We start from the raw sequence: 19141 nt of genomic DNA, 5'->3' as shown, positions 1-19141 counted from the left end.
CTTGCCCAGGCTGAGGAAGTATTAATAACTCGTGAAAGGAGGCTTTCGGCTGGCTCCACCGTATGCAGGGCACCAGTGGGGAAGGGAGGGAGTAAGCAGGCCAGAGTAGGGAGGGAGAGAGGCGTGACTGTGCTCATTAATTCCATGGTCATTTGTTGAATGCCTCTCAGGTGCTAGCCTGTGCTGGGGAGTTCCAACCTCTGGGAATCCCCAGTCCAGCAGAGGAGGCAGGTGATCCTCACAAGGCAACTCTGCATCTGGGGAGGTGGATTTAAGGCTGAGGAGCAACCTTCTGTGAGTGCTTGGGGGGCTGGGGAGGGGGTTTCACCAGGCTAGAGGCCCAGGCAGGCTTCTGGGAGGGGAGCATTAAGGTGGTCTTTTTAAAGGCTATAATTTCCAAATCCTTTTCCAGGGGAGCCAGCAGAATTAGTGTCCACTTGAAGTGATCTCCAGTGTTACTCTTTGTTTTATATTATGAAAGCTGCCGTGGCCTCTTGGGGTCACGTTTGATCTTGTTTGTTTGTTCGCTGATCTCAGCTGCACTGTGGGCAGCACACAGCGTGGGAGTGCTCTGGGGGCCTGGGAGGGGCCTGCATGTGACCCTGACCTCCAGGGCCCTCGGCTGGGGGGCTGATGTGAAAGGGGGACAAGGGGAGGTGGTGGGTGACACAGACAGGGAGACCGCAAGACAGGCGGGTCTGGCCAGGCCCCCTGGGCTCCAGATTGGGGTCCCGGTAGAGGTTTAACAATCAACTCTCAGCAGTGGCGAGCAAGGGAAGGGAAGGCCCAATATGTGGAATTTGCCATGGTATAAACATTCCCACCATAACCAGTTTCAAGCTACTGACTTACCACTGAAGGTGGAATTGGTTAATTCCATGATCGCTTGTTGAAGGCCTCCCAGATATTGTATTACTGGCTCTTGCCAGCCAGTACAAGCCAGGCCCAGCATGTGACTGACTTAGAATCTCCTCTGCCACCCCTTGATGAGGCCAGAAGTCCCATTATCAGAAGCTCATCCTTCAAATTCAAGTTTGGTTCATGTTAAAAAGGGGAGCTGGGGGAAAAGGGTGTCACCAGTTCTGTTAGCGAGTTTGAGCTTGTGCTGCTCCCACACACAACAGGGGACAAGGTGTCAGGCAAGGAATAGAAACTTTATTCAGAAAGCCACCAGACCGAGAAGATGGTCGACTCGTATCTCAAAGAACCATCTTCCCTGAGTTAGAATTCAGGCTTCTTTTACACCCAAAGGGGAGGGGGTGTGATGGATGTTGCAGACATCTGGGTGTCAGCCAGACCCCGATGGGGCCAGGGTAATCCTTTGTCCTTGCAATTATCCACGTGGGATTGCTAAGATGTCCCTGTAAACCTTTAACAAGACACGTTATTTTCTGTTCCATAAATTTTTGTCTGTATATGAATGAAATAAATATAAGTGGTCAAGCCTGAAAGGTAGAGTCTTGAGAAAGGGTTATTATGTGTATTTCAGGCTGTAAGCATCATTCTTTTACTGTTTAAGGAGACAAAGGTGCAGAACCAGCATGCCTTGGCAACAGAGCCAATGTGGAGTCAGATTTGTTTTTCTCTGTTACACTTCTACCTTATATTGTTAAGGCCATCCAATCCTGGGCCCATCATTTGCTGATCTGAAGCTGTGGGCACCTGAGCTTTACCTTTTCAAGAAGCCTGTTTCTCGTCTGGAAAATGGGAATCATAATAGTTAAAGCTGGAGCCAGCCATGGCCAGCAGCCTCAGGATGATGTTACCACTCCAGAGACAATCTGGCGTTTGCCCCTGTGCCCTTGGCTTCATTATCGGGGAAGCTCAGCTGACCTTACCCTTTAAGCCTCTCTGTCTAGTTCTCTGGGTTCCCCAAAGGCTTTACTGCAAAGCTTCATCTGGGGTTGCCTTACTATCTGCTAATTCATACTAGGATGGGAATAACTGATAGCCATATTCATTCATCTCAAAAGTGTTTCTGGGTAAGACAAATAAATGAGTTCAGGCAATAAGAAAATGTGAAAACACAAAAAAACGGAAAACAGAACAGGGCTGGAGGGACAGTTAGGAGTGGGGTAACAGAGACATGAAGGGCAGTCAGAAACATGGGGTCCTTGGCTCAGCGCAGCCACTGATGATTCACTGTATGCTTTGCACAAGAAGTTACGTTTCACTGAGTCTCCATTTCCCCACCTGTAAGCTGGAGGAGGTGGACAGCATGCAGGCTCACTCCCTCAGTCTGAGATTCAGAGGGCACACGAGGGTCACGGGAAGTGACCCTATTGCCACTGTGTCAAATCACCACAAATTCAGTGGCTTCAAACAGCACAGATGTATGATCTTAAATTTCTGGAGGTCAGAAATCTTAAAATGGGTCATCAGGATTCCAGAGGCTTGGGGAGAATTTGTTCCTTGCCTCTTCTAGCCTTTAGAGGCTGCCTACACCCACTGTCTTGGAACCCCATCCCTCTGACCTGTTTCCATAGTCACGTTCCCTTCTCTGCTTCAGACTCTCCTGTGCTTAATAAAGTAACTCAGTCGTGTCCAACTCTTTGTGACCCCATGCACTGTAGCCCACCAGGCTCCTCTGTCCATGGGGATTCACCAGGCAAGATTACTAGAGGGGGTTACCATGCCCTCCTCCAGGGGATCTTCCCAACCCAGGAAGATCCTGCCTTCCCTATAAAGGACCCTTGTGGTTACAGTGGCCCCACCTGGATAATCCAGGGTATTCTCCCTAGCTCAGAGTCCTTAACCACATCTGTCATGTCCCTCTTATGTAAAAGGTAACATATCCACAGGTTTCAGGGATTAGGATGTGGATATTTGGGGAGGCCACTCCATTGACCAGAGAGGATATGTTTCCCAAGGAGGCTCCATAAAGCCTTTAGGTAATTAATGGTGGAATCTACAAAGGCAAGACTAGCCAGTGAGGGTGAACCCCAAGCAACCAAGACCTCCTGAGCTCAAATCATACCTGTCTCAAGTGGCCCCTTTTGATAACTGCTAGACAGGGCAGAAGAGAGGCCGAGAATGAGATGGGACTAGGGCCACAGTACTGTTACTGAGGATGAAGCCCTCGGATCCAGATGCAGTTCAGTAAGTGACTTCTTGTGTGACTGTGCTGAAGTTACTTTGCTCCTGGGTTAAGTGGGGCTGGTGGGTCCTTCCTGGTTTGCCTTATAGGACTACCACAGTTGATAAGAAGGTGCCTGGCCAGTTGTCATGTGAGTACAGGGATGCTGACTGCTGTTGTCATCTTTGTTGGTATTATTGATGAAGCGATGGGAGGGGCTATGGCCCCAGAGGTTAAGAGAATGTGGAAAGCGTCCCAAGGTGAAAGATCAGGAGGCTAGTGGCCCCCAGAGAAAAAGAATGGAGCGTTCCAGGTAAAGGGAGCCTTGTGAAGGTGAGCTGGTCCAGCTGGGGCATGCTGACCCTGACCTCTGGCTTTGATCAAAACAATCATCAGATTTGGTTGTTTATTAAAGCAAAAGACAGGGACTTTGAGAAGCCAGATCAGGATCAAGGTCAGTGCTGACAGACTAGAAGAGCTGTTATTTAATTAGTGGTAACTCTTGACTGGGCTTCCCTGGTGGCTCAGTGGTAAAGAATTTGCCTGCCAATGCAGAAGATGCAAATTCGATCCCTGGGTTGAGAAGATCCCTTGGAGAGGGAAATGGCAACCCACTCCAGTATTCTTGCTTAGGAAATCCCATGGACAAAGGAGCCTGGTGTACTACAGTGCACTGGGCCACAAAAAAGAGTTGGGCATGACTTAGCAACTAAATAACAACAACTTCCTGACTAAAAGCCCTAATTAGGCCCAAATGCAGAAGGACAGTCCCTCCTCCCAACCCCAGCAGCTCAGACTCCTAAACCAGCCATGTGCTGGAGGTTGTCATGACTGCTGCCCAGGAAAGTCAGGGGCTCACACACAGCAGACCCCAGATGCACAGGAAGGGAGTGGAGGACCAGGAATGAAGGCACAGGGCCAAGTTCTTGAGTCCAGTCAGGAGCAGAGCCCAGCCCTAGTTAAAGCCGCCCAGGCTGAGGCCTTGGAGTGGGGATAGGGCGTTTATATTTCCCCAATCTCTGGCCCAGAAGCCAGTTGACAGAAGCCCAAGGGTGGGGCAGAGGCTCAAGGAGTAGGAGGGCTCCCGGGAGAGGTTCAGCCTCCGCAGAATGCCTATTTCCATCACAGGGTCACAGTGTCATGGATACTAGAAGAGTCAGCTGAGGACCTGAATCAACATTTCCTTCAAAATTCTACCTGGAAGAAAAAACATACAAAATTTCTACCAGAAAGGACTGGGGACATTATTTCCAGTATATCTGCAAAAAGCTAAAGTCTTACTATAGAAAACCTCTTGTAGAATGAAAATCCCACCCATTAAAACAATAAATCATGCACAGAAGAAATACAGACTGGCATTGAGCATATTAAAAAGTTAAACCTCATTTACAACCACAGGATAAGAAATAGGGAATTTGCTGGTGATCTGGTAGTTAGGACTCAGCGCTCTCACTGCTGAATGCCCAGGTTTGATCCCTGGTCAGGGAACTAAGATTTCACAAGCCATGCAGTACAGTTCCATCTTCCCTGAAAGAATAAAAACTAAAATGCAGAGGTACAAGGTGGAGTTGATTTGTATTTCTGGGATTGTGGCCCATTATCATTACCAGCCTACAGGCCTTATTCTGGTGACTGCACATGGGTGCCTGTTGGGCCAACAAATTCTTTTTTATCTCCTTCCTCTCCCCATTGATGAACAATTTAATGTGTTGAACATGAAGTTTCTCTCCTTGTAGAACACAGAACAGGACTGAGCATACTCCTTGGTTCATGGCAGGGTTTTTTACTGGTTCATGTGAGGCTTTCTTTTAAAGATCGCGTTTAATAGCACAACTAAAACTTGGGGAACTGCTGTCCAGGGGAACTTGACCTTGAACAGTGACCTGCTCCATCTCGTGTCTCTGGCTTCTCCTACCCAGGCAGCTGCCATCGTGAGTCCTCTGCCTGTCTTTCACCTGCCTTTCATCTCTCTGTACTCCTTCATAGCAAATATTTATATACTTCGTGAGGTTGTTTTACATATATATATATATATATAAACATATATATATTTCATTTGTCTTAATTTTATTTAAAAGAGTATTATGTCTATATTTTCATCACGTGTGTGTTTTCACAGGACCTGAGGATAGCAGTGAGGAGGTGGAGACACACGGGCTGGTGATGGGGGCTGTGAGGACGCTGTCTGCGATGCCTTTTACAGTTCAGTCTTAGGAGACCAAGTAGCTGGTGGTGGTGTTCAGTTAGAGGAGAAGAGGCTGACTTAGAAGGTGCCCAGACTCACTTCTGGGCAAAGCAGTAATTTAAGCGAATGTGTGCTGAGAGCCTCCTGTGTCCTGGGTATTCTTCATAGAGCTTGAAATGCTCTGCCTGAATTATCACGTTTAAGCCTCATGAGAACCCCATGAAATGGGCACAATTATTAACATCATTATACAGATGGGAAAACTGAGGAATTAGTAGGTTTGTAGGTTCTGAGTCTATCAACATGATGGTTCATACCTTTCTGCTGCAAACCTAGAGGGAGGGGATAAAATATTTTTAACATATTGAATATTTACAAGTGAAATTACTGACATAAAACTAAATATTTACAAATAAAATATTTTAAAATTAAATTTACTTCTAATTGAAGGGTAATTGCTTTACAGTATTGTGTTGGTTTCTGCCCAACGTTAACGTGAATCAGCCACAGGCACACCTCTGTCCCCTCCCTCTTTAGCCCCCTCCCGTCTCCCTGCCCACCGCACCCCTCTAGGTTGTTAGAGCGCCCTGGTTTGCGTTCCCTGAGTCATGCAGCAAATTCCCATTGGCTATCTATTTTGCATATGGTAATGTATGTTTCCGTGTTACTCTCTCCATATATCCCATATATACCATGCTCTCCTTTTTCCTCCACCCCCACAGTGTCCAGCAGTCTGTTCTCTATGTCTGTGACTCCATTGCTGCCCTTCAAATAATTTCATCAGTACCATCTTTCTGTGTTCCATATACGTTAGTATATGTTATTTGTCTTTCTCTTTCTGACCTACTTCACTCTGTATAATAGACTCTGTGTTCATCCACCTCATCAGGACGGACTCAAACGCATCCCTTTTTATGGCTGAGGAATAATCCATCGTGGGCTTCCCCAGTGGCTCAGTGGTAAAGAATCTGCCTGCAGTGCAGGAGATGCAGGAGCCGCAGGAGATGTGGGTTTGATCCCTGGGTGGGGGAAGATCCCTTGGAGGAGGACATGGCAACCCACTCCAGTATTCTTGCCTGGAGAATCCCATTGACAGAGGAACCTGGCGGGCTACATTCCATAGGGTCCCAAAGAGTCAGACACGACTGAAGTGACTTAGTACGCACACATGCAATATTCCATTGTATATATGTACCACAGCTTCTTTATCCTTTCATCTGTTGATAGACATCTAGGTTGCTTCCATGTTCTAGCTATTCTAAATAGTGCTGCAGTGAACATTGGGGCATATGTGACTTTTTCAGGGTTTGTTTTTTTTTTTCCTCAGGGTATATGCCTAGTAGTGCAATTGCTGGGTCATATAGTGGTTTTATTCCTAATTTTTTAAGGAATCTCCAACTGTCTTCCATAGTGGCTGTATCAATTTACATTCCTACCAACAGTCCAAGAGGGAGGGTTCCCTTTTCTCCACACCCTCTCCAGCATTTATTGTTTGTAGGTTTTTTGATGATGGCCATTCTGACTGGTTTGAGGTGATAGCTCATTGTAGTTTTGATTTGCATTTCTCTAATAATGAACAATGTTGAGCATCTTTTCATGTATTTATTAGCTATCTTATGTCTTTGGAAAAATATCTATTTAGGTCTTTTCCCCACTTTTTGACTGGCTCATTTGTTTTTCTGGTGTTGACTTGTATGAGCTGCTTGTATATTTTGGAAATTAATTTGTTACTTGTTTCATTTGCTATTACTTTTTCCCATTCTGAGGGTTGTCTTTTCACCTTTATAGTTTCCTTTGCTATGCAAAAGCTTTTAAGTTTAATTATGTCCCACTTGTTTATTTTTGTTTTTATATCCATTACACTAGGAGGTGAGTCATAGAGGATCTTGCTGTGACTTACATCATACAGGGTTCTGCCTAAGTTTTCTTCTAAGAGTTTTATAGTTTCTTGTCTTACAATTAGGTCTTTAATCCATTCTGAGTTTATATTTGTGTATGGTGTTAGGAAATGCTTTAATTTCATTCTTTTACATGTAGCTGTCCAGTTTTTTCCAGCACCACTTATTGAAGAGCCTGTCTTCACCCCATTTTATATTCTTGCCTCCTTTGTCAAAAATATGGTAGCTATAGGTGTGTGGGTTTATCTCTGTGTTTTCTATCTTGTTCTATTGGTCTATATTTCTGTTTTTATGCCAGTACCATACTGTCTTAATGATTGTAGCTTTGTAGTATAGTCTGTAGTTAGGATGGTTGATTCCTCTGGCTCCGGCTCCATTTTGCATGGTTCTATATATTCTTTTCCAGTGGTCAGGTACTCCTGCCTGCTCTCAGCTGTTGTTCTGCAACATCTGTCTGAAGGTGTATTCCTGATGAATCCATGGAGAGAGATGTACTCCACGTCTACCTACTCCTCCACCATCTTGTTCTCCCAAAAATACTTTTAAAATAACCAAAGCAAGGGAAATCCTCAAGTGACAGAAGTAAAGAGAGCTCTAAACCAGAGTGGACACACCAGCTAAATATAGAAGAAGCAAGCCCACTGAAGAGAAGCTCTCATTAAAAAAAAAAGGAACTCTCCTGGTGGTGTAGCAGTTAAGACTGTGCTTCCACTGCAGGGGTGTGAGTTCAGCCCCTGGTCAGGGAACTAAGATCTTGCAAGCTGTGTAGCATGGCCATTAAATTAAAAAAATTGCAAATCACATAAAGATTAATTTTAAGTCACACATGAGGAAGGGTATACAGACGCAATAAATAGGTGAATTGGTGTGTGCTGAGTTGCTTCAGTGGTATCTGACTCTGTGCAACCCTATGGACTGCAAGCTGCCAGGCTCCTCTGTCCAGGGGATTCTCCAGGCAAGAATATTGCCGTGCCCTCCTCCAGGGGATCGTCCCAACCCAGGGATCGAACTCGTGTCTCTTACATCTACCTGCATTGGCAGGTGGGTTCCTTACCACTTGTGCCACCTGGGAAGCCCAGGTGAATCAATATCCCTCAGGAATAAAGAAGACAGAAATGACCTTCTCAGTCTTTATAAATGATGAGGGACAAAATAAAGAAGAGAAGTGAATACTGTGAGAACAGCTGAGGTTACGTCACCTACCCAAGATGACCTCACTATCACGTGGTAGCCTTGGGCTGCCCGCACTTGTACTCCGAGTCCCTAGCCTCCAGGTACCGGTGTAAGTGTGGAGAGTCCATTGGACACCCCAGAAAAGGGGCTGCAGTGGGTTTGGAGAGGGCGGGAAGGCCTGGATCCGTCTCCTGTGGCTCACACTGCTCTCTGGCCCGCAGAGCTCCAGGACTGGGTGCATCCTCCCGCCATGGCCACCACCGCCTCCCCTCTGCCGCCCACCACCAAGGTGGCCAGTTCCGAGAACAGCAGCTCCTTCTATGACTATGAGTACTACCTGGAGGACCTGATCTTCATGGTGTGCAGGAAGGACGAGGTGCTGTCATTCGGCAGAGTCTTTCTGCCTCTCTTCTACAGCCTGATCTTTGTGCTGGGCCTGGTTGGGAACCTCCTCCTCCTAGCGGTCTTGCTCCGGTTTGTGCCTCGAAGACGGATGACCGAGACCTATCTGCTGAACCTGGCCATCTCCAACCTCCTGTTTGTGGTGACGCTGCCCTTCTGGGGCATCTCTGTGGCGTGGCATTGGGTCTTTGGGAGCTTCTTATGCAAGGCGGTGAGCACCCTCTATACCATGAACTTCTACAGTGGCATCTTCTTCATCAGCTGCATGAGCCTGGACAAGTACCTGGAGATTGTCTGCGCTCGGCCCTACCACCGACTGAGGACCCGAGCCAAGAGCCTGCTGCTTGCAGCCACTGTGTGGGCTGTGGCCCTGGCTGTCTCCATTCCTGACATGGTCTTTGTGAGGACGCATGAGAACTCCCCCGGCGTGTGGGACTGCTATGCGGATTATGGGGGACATGGGACCGTCTGGAAGCTCTTCCTGCGCTTCCAGCAGAACCTCCTGGGGTTCCTCCTCCCCCTCCTTGCCATGATCTTCTTCTACTCCCGCATTGGCTCTGTGCTGGTCAGCCTGAGGCCCCCGGGCCAGAGCCGGGCCCTGCGGATGGCCATAGCCCTGGTGGTGGCCTTCTTTGTGCTGTGGTTCCCGTACAACCTCACCTTGTTTCTGCACTCGCTGCTGGACCTGCAGGTCTTTGGGGACTGCGGGCTCAGCCAGCGCCTGGACTATGCGCTGCAGGTGACGGAGAGCATCGCCTTCCTGCACTGCTGCTTCACCCCCGTCCTCTACGCCTTCTCCAGCCGCCGCTTCCGCCAGTACCTCAAGGCTTTCCTGGCCACTGTGCTCAGAAGGCAGCAGGCCCTGCCGTCCAGCTATTCTGAGAGCAGCAGGCTCACTGCCCAGGAAGATGTAATGGGCATGAGTGACCTCGGGGAGAGACAGGCTGAGAGCTCCCCCGACAAGGGGGACAGAGAGAAGAACTCAGCCTGAGCGGTCACACCACAGTCCTTGAGAGCAGAGGGGACCCAGCTCCTCTGTGCATCCACCGAAGTCTTCCCTTCAGAGGTCTCAGTGACCATGTTGCCGATCCCACTGGTCACTTCTCAGTCCTCAGCCATCAGCAGTGTTTGCTCTCTCCCACCCTCCCCTCCTCTTCCTTCACTGCCCTCCCGGAGTCCGTACTCGCTTGCCTGAATGGCCGCCTTAGTTTAACAGCTGACCTCTGTGCTGCCCATCCTTGGGCTCGCGTGTCATCTGATCTGCACCCAGCAGCCACTGACCACAGCACCCTCAGCATCACTCCCACGCCCTGCAGAGTAGCCAGATGTCTGCCACCCACCAGGCTGCCCCTTTCCCTGAAGCTCAGCTGGGAAAATATTATCACAATTTTGTTTAATATCGCAGCTCTGATGCTGGCTTCAGGGGCTGGCAGTCAGGAGGGGCTGGAGGGGCTCCACCCATGAGAGTCTGCGGGTGGGAGGCAGAGTAAGCACATGTTTCTGGTGGTCCAGGAGCTCCTCCCTCCTCCTGCCTCCCGTGCCCTCACTCAGGAGCCTTCAGGGGTCCCTCAGAGCCTACGCCATCAAATCCAGGACCTTTGTCCAGTCTCAAGGCTGGACTTTTCACAACCAGAATCCCACACCCCGTTTCACCCTCACACTCCTTCTCCTGGCTTTTCATTTGCTGGGCGCCATACCCGCTGTTGTTTCCTTCACATTCCCATCTCTGCTCTTGTGCTGGTTGGCTCCCTCATGGAACAGGGGTCATTTTCCAGCCAAGTATCCCCTCACTCTTGTTATGTAACTGAGTCCTACCTGCTCTGGGAAACGTTCCAGGGGCACTCTGCCCTGTGCTTTGAGTGGTGTTTGGGTGGGGCACGGGTCTTTGGCCAGCTTTGGCCTTACCTTTCCCTGGCACAGTGATTCATTTAGGGATGGGCCCAGGCCCAGGCAGAGCTTGTGAAATGCAGCTCGACTAGAACATGCTAGAACAGAGGCATGAAACTGAGGCCAGGGGGGTGTGAGGTCTGGGGCTGCTCCTCCATCAGCGTGAACTTCAGAAGGGGAGGTGAGAGCAGTGAGTGAGCAGATCCTGGGGGCAATGCCAAAGCCCCAGAATCAAGGCCTGGCTGAAGGACATCCGAAGCCTGCACTTGATAGTGACACGAACCAATGGATGTCCTTTCAGTTTGGGGTGGTGGTCTCCTGTTACCTGTGATCTAAGGGATTCTCGACGGATATGCCCTGCCTGGACGTTCCATGTCTCCCACGGCCGGCATCTTCCCTGCACGCTGACACGTCCACCGAGAAGCCTTTCCCAGGGAGCCCCTGAGCCATGGTGCCATCTCTGTCTTCCTGAGCTTCTAAAGCATCACTGCTTTCTCCCACCTCCCAGCTGCTGCTGCTGCTAAGTCGCTTCAGTCGTGTCCGACTCTGTGTGACCCCATAGATGGCAGCCCACCAGGCTCCCCGTCCCTGGGATTTTCCAGGCAAGAACACTGGAGTGGGTTGCCATTTCCTTCTCCAGTGCATGAAAGTGAAAAGTGAAAGTGAAGTCCCTCAGTTGTGTCCGACTCCTAATGACCCCATGGACTGAAGCCTACCAGTCTCCTCTGTCCATGGGATTTTCCAGGCAAGAGTACTGGAGTGGGGTGCCATTGCCTTCTCCGCCCACCTCACAGAGCCATCTGCAAAACCCAGCACAGCCTGGCAGACAGTGTTGCTCAGAAAAAAATTTTTGGTTGGATGGAATGGAGGCCAAGAGGACATGAGCCAAAGTAAAGTAGATAAGACTGGAAGTCAGGTTTCTGTAATTTAATCTACATTTAGGGAATTAAGGTCAGAGATGAAGGGAATAAGATACCAAATGCTGTGGGCTGCATCTGAAGCAGGTGCAGGAGGCAGAAAACAGGACCCAGAAAACGACGACGTGACAGATGGGCTGTGATAAACACAGGGGCAGGGGTGCTCCAGGGAGGAGGTGGGGTGGAGGCCATCTCTAGCCAGAGGATGGAATGGGTGAGGTTCAAGAGGTTTCCAGGAATAGCCGGCCCCAGGGCTAAGAGTGAAAACAAGCACTGTACTTTACAGACAGTTCCACTGGAGAAAGTTGTCAAAGTTGAATTGCACTGGATTGAAAATTCGAGGACCTCATGTGGCAAAACTTAAATATCAACTGCGGGGAGGTGATGAGGAGCCAGAAAAGTATAAAGGGGATGCTCAGAGGTGCTTTTGGAAAAAAAGTCTCTGGAAGTAGGGTAAACAGAGAGTCCAGAGGCCCCACGTGGAGAGGGATGCTGAGTTTGAGCTCTAAGAAGGGTAGCTGGGGTGGGGAAGTGGGGACATGGTTCGGTGGCACCACAGGGGTCAGATGACAGAACTCTCTCCCTGTGGGGGAGAGAAAGGGAGGGGCTGAGGGTGTGTCCTCTGTATCTGCCTAAGTGGATGGGTGGATGATGGTGTCCTGAGCAGAGAGGCAGGGAAACCAGGAGATGGGCATGGTTCAGGGCAGAGGTCGGGGGGAACAGGTGCTGAGTTCTGCGTGTGGGCTGAACTGTAGCAGAGGTGCTCTTAGACCGCTGTGGGGAGATTGGGGGTCTGGAGGTAGGAGAGAGAGCTCTGAGCTTAGTGATGGTTGCGGAAACCAAGTGAGGAGTTGAAATCACCCCAAGGTGGGGGTGCAGAGGGGAGAGGAGGGCAGGCAAGAGGGACCTTGCATATCTCCTCCATGAAAGGCCACCCTTCTCTAGAGCTGCTCTGTCCAATACAGAAGCACGCGGCTGTTGAGCACTCAGTTTGAAGGGTTGAAAAGTACAGACCAGATTTTGGAGGGAAAAAGAAATGTAAAAATATTTCATTAATACTTTTATATGACTCCCCATTGAAAAGCTAATATTTTAGATACATCAGGACAAGCAAAATACAGTAGAAAAATGAATTTCACCAGTTTCTTTTTACTTTTAAAAACATGTCAGCTAGGAGATGAAAAATTACACGTGTGGCTTACCTCATATGGCTATCGGATGACACTGTTCTAGACCCTGAATCCCACAGTGTAAGTGTTGAGGAAAACAAGCAAAGTGGAGCGGGAGGGTGGAGACCAATGTTTGCAAGATGCTACATGACTCACCATAACCGGTGTCTGTACTGCATGAGATTTGTCATGGCATGTATTATCCCCCACACTGAGTTGCCCACAGATGTTTCCCCTTCCCTGGACTTCCTGTGAGAGGTGAATTACGCCGCATCCGCCATGAGAGACAGTGTTTCAAGAGAGAAGTATCAGCCTGTGAGGTGACCAGAAGGATGCCAAAGAGCAGGGAGGACAAGCAGGACAGAGGAGGGGGGTGGTCTGGGGCTTTAGAGGGGTGGGTGAGAGGAGGCAGAGACCCACGGGAGCCCCCGCAGCCACACTCGAGGCCACCTGGACAGAGCTCACTCTGAAGGCCGAAGGCGGTAGCGGAATCGCACCTCATGGCTGGGCTGTGTGGTGCCAAAGCCCCAGCGCTGGGGGTCCACGGGTGGCACAGGTGTGTCAGGGTCCACCAACTCCAAGTCAAAGTTCATGACCATGAGCAAGATAAAGAGCTTCATCTCGTTGAGGGCCAAGAACCTCCCAGGGCAGATGGAGACGCCCGAGCCCCACGGCATGGTGTAGTGGCGGATCTTCTTGCCTGCCTTGTAGAAGTCTACTTTTCGGCTGCCGCTGGGGGTGAGGAAGCGATCGTACCTGAAGGCGGTGGGCTCGGGGTGGATGTCGGGGTCCATGTGCACTGAGAGGTAAGGGAAGAGGGCCAGGATGTCTCCACTGCGGATCAGGCACTCCTGCCCGCTGGCCATCTGCAGGACCTGGTCGTCGTTCACCACCCTGAGGAGGGTGGGCGAGGCCCTCAGCCGCAGTGTTTCTTCCATCACGCTGTCCAGCACCGGCATGCGATGCAGGGCCCCAAACTTGAAGGGCTGCTTAGCCTCCAGCCTGACCTCTCCCAGGAGCCGGGTGGCCTCCTCCCTCACAGCCCGCATGGCCTCTGGGTGCTTCAGGAGGAACAAGAGGGCCCAGAAAGAGGTAGGCCCTGTGTTACCCTGGGAGGCCCAGAGCATCATGAAGTTGAACTTGTCCTGCATGGCCGGAGAGACGCCCTGCTCCCTCAGAAACTGAAGCATGTAGGTGATCCAGTTGCTTACGCCGTACTTCTCCAGGTTTTGTTCCACCGAGAGTGCCTTATGGAAGAGACGCTGGAGCCGACCCACCTCCAGCCACTCCCGGGGCCCCAGCAGGGAGTAAACAAACCTGGGGAACAGGCGGTCGTACTTGCGAAACTCCAGGAACAGCTCCTCTGCCTGCAGCAGGTCCCGGTCCTTGTCCTTTGTGTAGCCGAACAAGCTCAGGTAGCCAGCCTTGAACAAGATGTTGTAGCAGAAGTGAAAGAGGCCATCCTCACGCCAGCAGCGGGTGTCCAGACTGGGGCCTGTGGGCCCCAGCATAACCAAGGACAGGGTGTCTAACATGACTTTGTTGAGCTCCTCCAAGCCTTCCCCCATGAGGTGCTTGGTGCTGGCTGAGTGTATCATCCTGTAGTCTCCCTCCACGGAGCGGTATCCAAATACCTTTAGCACCAGTTTTTGCGCATACTCCACAAAGTCTAGCTTCCTCTGCGCATCCTTGAGGATGGGGCCAAAAGAGAGAGGGTCCATGACAAAGGTGAAGTACTGCCCCCCCAGCTGTACTGTGAATATGTCCCCATGTTTGGCCTGCATATGCCTCAGAAATTCGAACATATTCTTCCGGAAAGCCATGGCATGGCCCAGCCAGGGCACGGGGCCCTTATCCAGAGGGGGCTCCTTGGGTCTTCGTTGCCGGAGCAGCCCCCGAAGGCACAGATATCCCACAATGGCCACCAGCAGGGCTCCCAGCACCGGACCCCAGAGCACCATGGCTGATCTCTTCCAGGTTGAGCTCTGGATGTGCTGTTCTGAGTGCCAGAGGGTTTGGGAGGACAAGGTGGGGATAGAAAGGTCTTCCCACCTGGACTTTGCCCTGTGGCTGCAAGTTGCCGTAAATAAGCCTGGTGAGAGAGTACCCAAGAGCAAATCTTTCCCCTAGATTTTGTTAGGACCTAGTCATGTGAGAGGAGCAGGTGGGAGGGAGCAGGAAGAAGGCCAGAAGGAAGCCTCTTGCTGTGGTCACAGCCCCCGCACAAGCTTCAGACTTTGTTCCAACCCTTCCTGATACAGCTCCAGCATTTTCTCTGCCAAGACTTTTTTGACCCGACCCTGTGACTTACTGACCACTCACTCCTTTATTTACTCTTCACTTCATGTATCCATTAATTTGCTAGTTCCTTCAACAGAAATGCACCAAGTACTTACTAAGTTTCACATCCACCTCCTCCTCATTCTTTAAAAGACCCACAAAATCTCCCAAACAGATATTCTTCTCCTTCAAGCACAGGATCAGACTTGAGTCTCTGAGTCTCTCGCCAACTGGCTTGCACACTTCCCTACCAAGAAATGCAGAGTGGGAATTATGAAATGTCAGAGATGATAGGGACTTCAAACTAACTGCTTTACTTCACAAGAAGGATCTAGGTTCAGAGTGTAGCAGGGACTTTTTCTGACAGTGGCCCTGGCTTGGGTGAGATGAGTTGATCATTTACTGGGGACCTTCAGTGGCATGTCAGACCAAGACCCTGTCAGCAGGCCCAAGAAGGAGAAAACTGTACTGTTGACTCTTAAGACTTTAGTTCAGCAGCCTAACTCATTGTTGCAATATGTGAGGTTCAGACTGAATTCAATCAGTTGTGACAACCCTCCAGTTACTCTTTAACTTCTGAAATGACCTGCAAACAAGGACTTTGTCTCTTCAGACAATCATATGGTTTCTCTTGAGTGAGCTCCCGTGTGCAGCTCCTCCTAGCAGGGAGCTGAAAATATCCACACTCAGCATCCACGAAGTCCTCTCTGGTTGCTCAGGGCAACCACAGCAAGTACTCAGCTCCAACTGTCCCCATCCTCAGGATATGGTCAGAAAGGGAATTCCCTGGCGGCCCAGTGATTAGGACTCAGTGCTTTTACTGCCGTGGCCCAGGTTCAGTCCCTGGTCAGGGAACTAAGACCCCACAGGCTGAGGCTCCGCCAAAAAAAGAAAAAGGTCAGAAACTGTGGGTCAAGTCCAAAGAGCTGAACTTTGTCCCTTAGTATTTTTTTGTATTTTGGGATTCGGGGTTTTTTGTTTGTGTGGTTTTTTTTTTTTTGTCATACCATGTGACGTGTGGGATCTGTTTCCCTACCAGGGATTAAACCTGTGCTGCTGTTTGGGAGCTTGGAATCTTAATGACTGGATCAACAGGGAAGTCCCTATCTCTCAGTTTTTAATGGATGGCAGCCCCACCTTGCTTCTCAGCAGTAAAGAACCCACCTATAATGCAGGAGCTAAGGGTTCAATTCTTGGGTCAGGAAGATCTGTTGGAGAAGGAAATGCCAAGCCACTCCAGTTTTCTTGCCTGGAAAAATGCCATGGACAGCCCATGGGGTCACAAAAGAGTCAGACACCACTTAGCAACTATACAACCACCACCACCACCACTACTTTACATTCATTCTTTCCTTCATTTATTCGTTCATTCTTTCCTTCATTTATTCATTCATTCACTTACACCCACTCATCCAATCATTTCCTCCTTTCTTGGAACAGCCCCATCTATCCATTCAACAGATACTTACTGTGCACTTAAACCAGAAATTTTGCTACAACCCTAAATGAGGCAGACCTGGTCCCTGCCCTCTTGGAGTTTATGGCTTCCACCAAAGAAGCATATAATCACAGTTGTGTTAAGTGCTACAAAGAAGGGCAGAACAGGAAGGAGGGTGGGGAATCAGGGAGGTCGCATTGATCAGGAGGTCATTAGTGGAGGATGGCAAGACCAGGTAAATGTGTGCTGTGTGCAAGGATATAGGGGACATTCTTCTAAAGCAAGTGGCAGGGTCATCCCAAGAGGGCCAGTGTTGCAGAGTGTTCAGACCAGGAGTCTCCAGCTCAGTGTGTATCTGAGCTCTGACGCATCACCGCTGCACTGGACTCTTCTCATGCCAGCAGGTCCAACCAGCCTTGTGTATGGGACTAGCCCACCAGGGCCACTGAACGGCGGCCTGCCTCAGGGTATTGGCCCAGGCGCTGCCCTCCCAACCCCCTGGAGTGGTTGGGACCCAGCGGTCCAGAGTGTGCACTGCAAGCCTGTGGCAAGCCTCAGCCTTACACAGTCTAGCCGCAGCTCCGGGGCAGGGTCGGGGTGGCATCACAATGGATTTGCAAGGCAGTCTGGGAGCCTTCGAGTACAGAATGAAGCAGGGCAAAGGCTAATAGAGTTTTGCCAAGAGAATGCACTGGTCATAGCAAACACCCTCTTCCAACAACACAAGAGAAGACTCTACACATGGACATCACTAGATGGTTAATACCAAAATCAGATTGATTATATTCTTTGCAGCTAAAGATGGAGAAGCTCTATACATAAGTCAGCAAAAAGAAGACTGGGAGGTGACTGTGGCTCAGATCATGTACTCCTTTGTGCCAAATTCAGACTTAAACTGAAGAAAGTAGGAAAAACCACCAACCATTCAGGTATGACCTAAATCAAATCCCTTATGATTATACAGTGGAAGTGACAAATAGACTCAAGCAATTAGATCTGACAGAGTGCCTGAAGAACTATGGACAGAGGTTCGTGATATTGTACAGGAGGCAGTGATCAAGACCATCCCCAAGAAAAAGAAATGCAAAAGGCAAAATGGTTGTCTGAGGAGGCCTTACAAATAGCTGAGAAGAGAAGCAAAAGGCAAAGGAGTAAAGGAAAGATATACCCATTTAAATGCAGAGTTCCAAAGCCTAGCAAGGAGAGATAGGAAAGCCTTCCTCAGTGATCAGTGCAAAGAAATAGAGGAAAACAATAGAGTGGGAAAGACTAGAGATCTCTTCAAGAAAATTAGAGATACCAAAGGAACATTTCATGCAGAGATGGGCTCAATAAAGGACAGAAATGGGATGGACCTAACAGAAGCAGAAGATATTAAGAAGAGGTGGCAAGAGTACACAGAAGAACTATACAAAAAAGATCTTCACGACCCAGATAACCACAATGATGTGATCACTCAGCCAAAGCCAGACATCCTGGAATGTGAAGTCAAGTGGGCCTTAGGAAGTATCACTATGAACAAAGCTAGTGGAGGTGATGGAATTCCAGTTGAGCTATTTCAAATCCTAAAAGATGATGCTGTGAAAGTGCTTCATTCAATATGCCAGCAAATTTGGAAAACTCAGCAGTGGCCACAGGACTGGAAAAGATCAGTTTTCATTCCAATACCAAAGAAAGGCAATGCCAAAGAATGCTTAAACTACTGCACAATTGCACTCAGTCTCACACACTAGTAAAGTAATGCTCAAAATTCTCCAAGCCAGGCTTCAGCAATACGTGAACTGTGAACTTCCAGATGTTCAAGCTGGATTTAGAAAAGGCAGAGGAACCAGAGATCAAGTTGCCAATATCCGCTGGATCATTGAAAAAGCAAGAGAGTTCCAGAAAAACATCTGCTTTATTGATTATGCCAAAGCCTTTGACTGTGTAGATCACAATAAACTGTGGAAAATTCTGAAAGAGATGGGAATACCAATCCACCTGACCTGCCTCCTGAGAAATATCTATGCAAGTCAGGAAGCAACAGTTAGAACTGGACATGAAACAACAGACTGGTTTCAAATGGGGAAAGGAGTACATCAAGGCTGTATATTGTCACCCTGCTTATTTAACTTATATGCAGAGTACATCATGAGAAATGCTGGGCTGGAAGAAGCACAAGCTGGAATCAAGATTGGCGGGAGAGATATCAATAGCCTCAGGTACACAGATGACACTACCCTTATGGCAGAACGTGAAGAGGAACTAAAAAGCCTCTTGATGAAAGTGAAAGAGGAGAGTGAAAAAGTTGGCTTAAAGCTCAGCATTCAGAAAACTAAGATCATGGCATCTGGTCCCATCACTTCATGGCAAATAGATGGGAAACAGTGCAAACAGTGTCAGATTTTATTTTTGGGGGCTCCAAAATCATTGCAGATGGTGACTGCAGCCATGAAATTAAAAGACACTTACTCCTTGGAAGAAAGTTATGACCAACCTAGATAGCATATTAAAAAGCAGAGACATTACTTTGCCAACAAAGGTCCGTCTGGTCAAGGCTATGGTTTTTCCAATGGTCATGTATGGATATGAGAGTTGGACTGTGAAGAAAGCTGAGCGCCGAAAAATTGATGCTTTTGAACTGTGGTGTTGGAGAAGACTCTTAAGAGTCCCTTGGACTGCAAGGAGATCCAACCAGTCCATCCTAAAGGAGATCAGTCCTGAATATTCATTGGAA

General features: G+C 49.0%; 3 protein-coding genes across 4 annotated transcripts in view; 2 read left to right on the top strand and 1 right to left on the bottom strand.

Moving 5' to 3' along the window:
* The window catches only part of GASK1A (golgi associated kinase 1A), a 153265-nt gene that overhangs the window by 47089 nt on the left and 87035 nt on the right, over positions 1–19141 (top strand). The gene's annotated exons all lie outside the window — the stretch shown is intronic.
* Positions 123–11228, top strand: LOC122425007 (atypical chemokine receptor 2-like). The gene is made up of 2 exons (XM_043443293.1): positions 123–294; positions 8554–11228. Exon 2 carries the CDS (start codon positions 8583–8585, stop codon positions 9723–9725), a length of 1143 nt encoding a protein of 380 aa, XP_043299228.1. The 5' UTR covers positions 123–294; positions 8554–8582; the 3' UTR covers positions 9726–11228.
* Positions 11534–14911, bottom strand: LOC122425003 (5-beta-cholestane-3-alpha,7-alpha-diol 12-alpha-hydroxylase). The gene has a single exon (XM_043443284.1). It carries the CDS (start codon positions 14666–14668, stop codon positions 13169–13171), a length of 1500 nt encoding a protein of 499 aa, XP_043299219.1. The 5' UTR covers positions 14669–14911; the 3' UTR covers positions 11534–13168.

Source organism: Cervus canadensis, chromosome 22 (genome assembly GCF_019320065.1).
Source record: "Cervus canadensis isolate Bull #8, Minnesota chromosome 22, ASM1932006v1, whole genome shotgun sequence".
NCBI lineage: Eukaryota > Metazoa > Chordata > Mammalia > Artiodactyla > Cervidae > Cervus > Cervus canadensis.
This window is presented reverse-complemented; position numbering and strand designations above follow the sequence as displayed.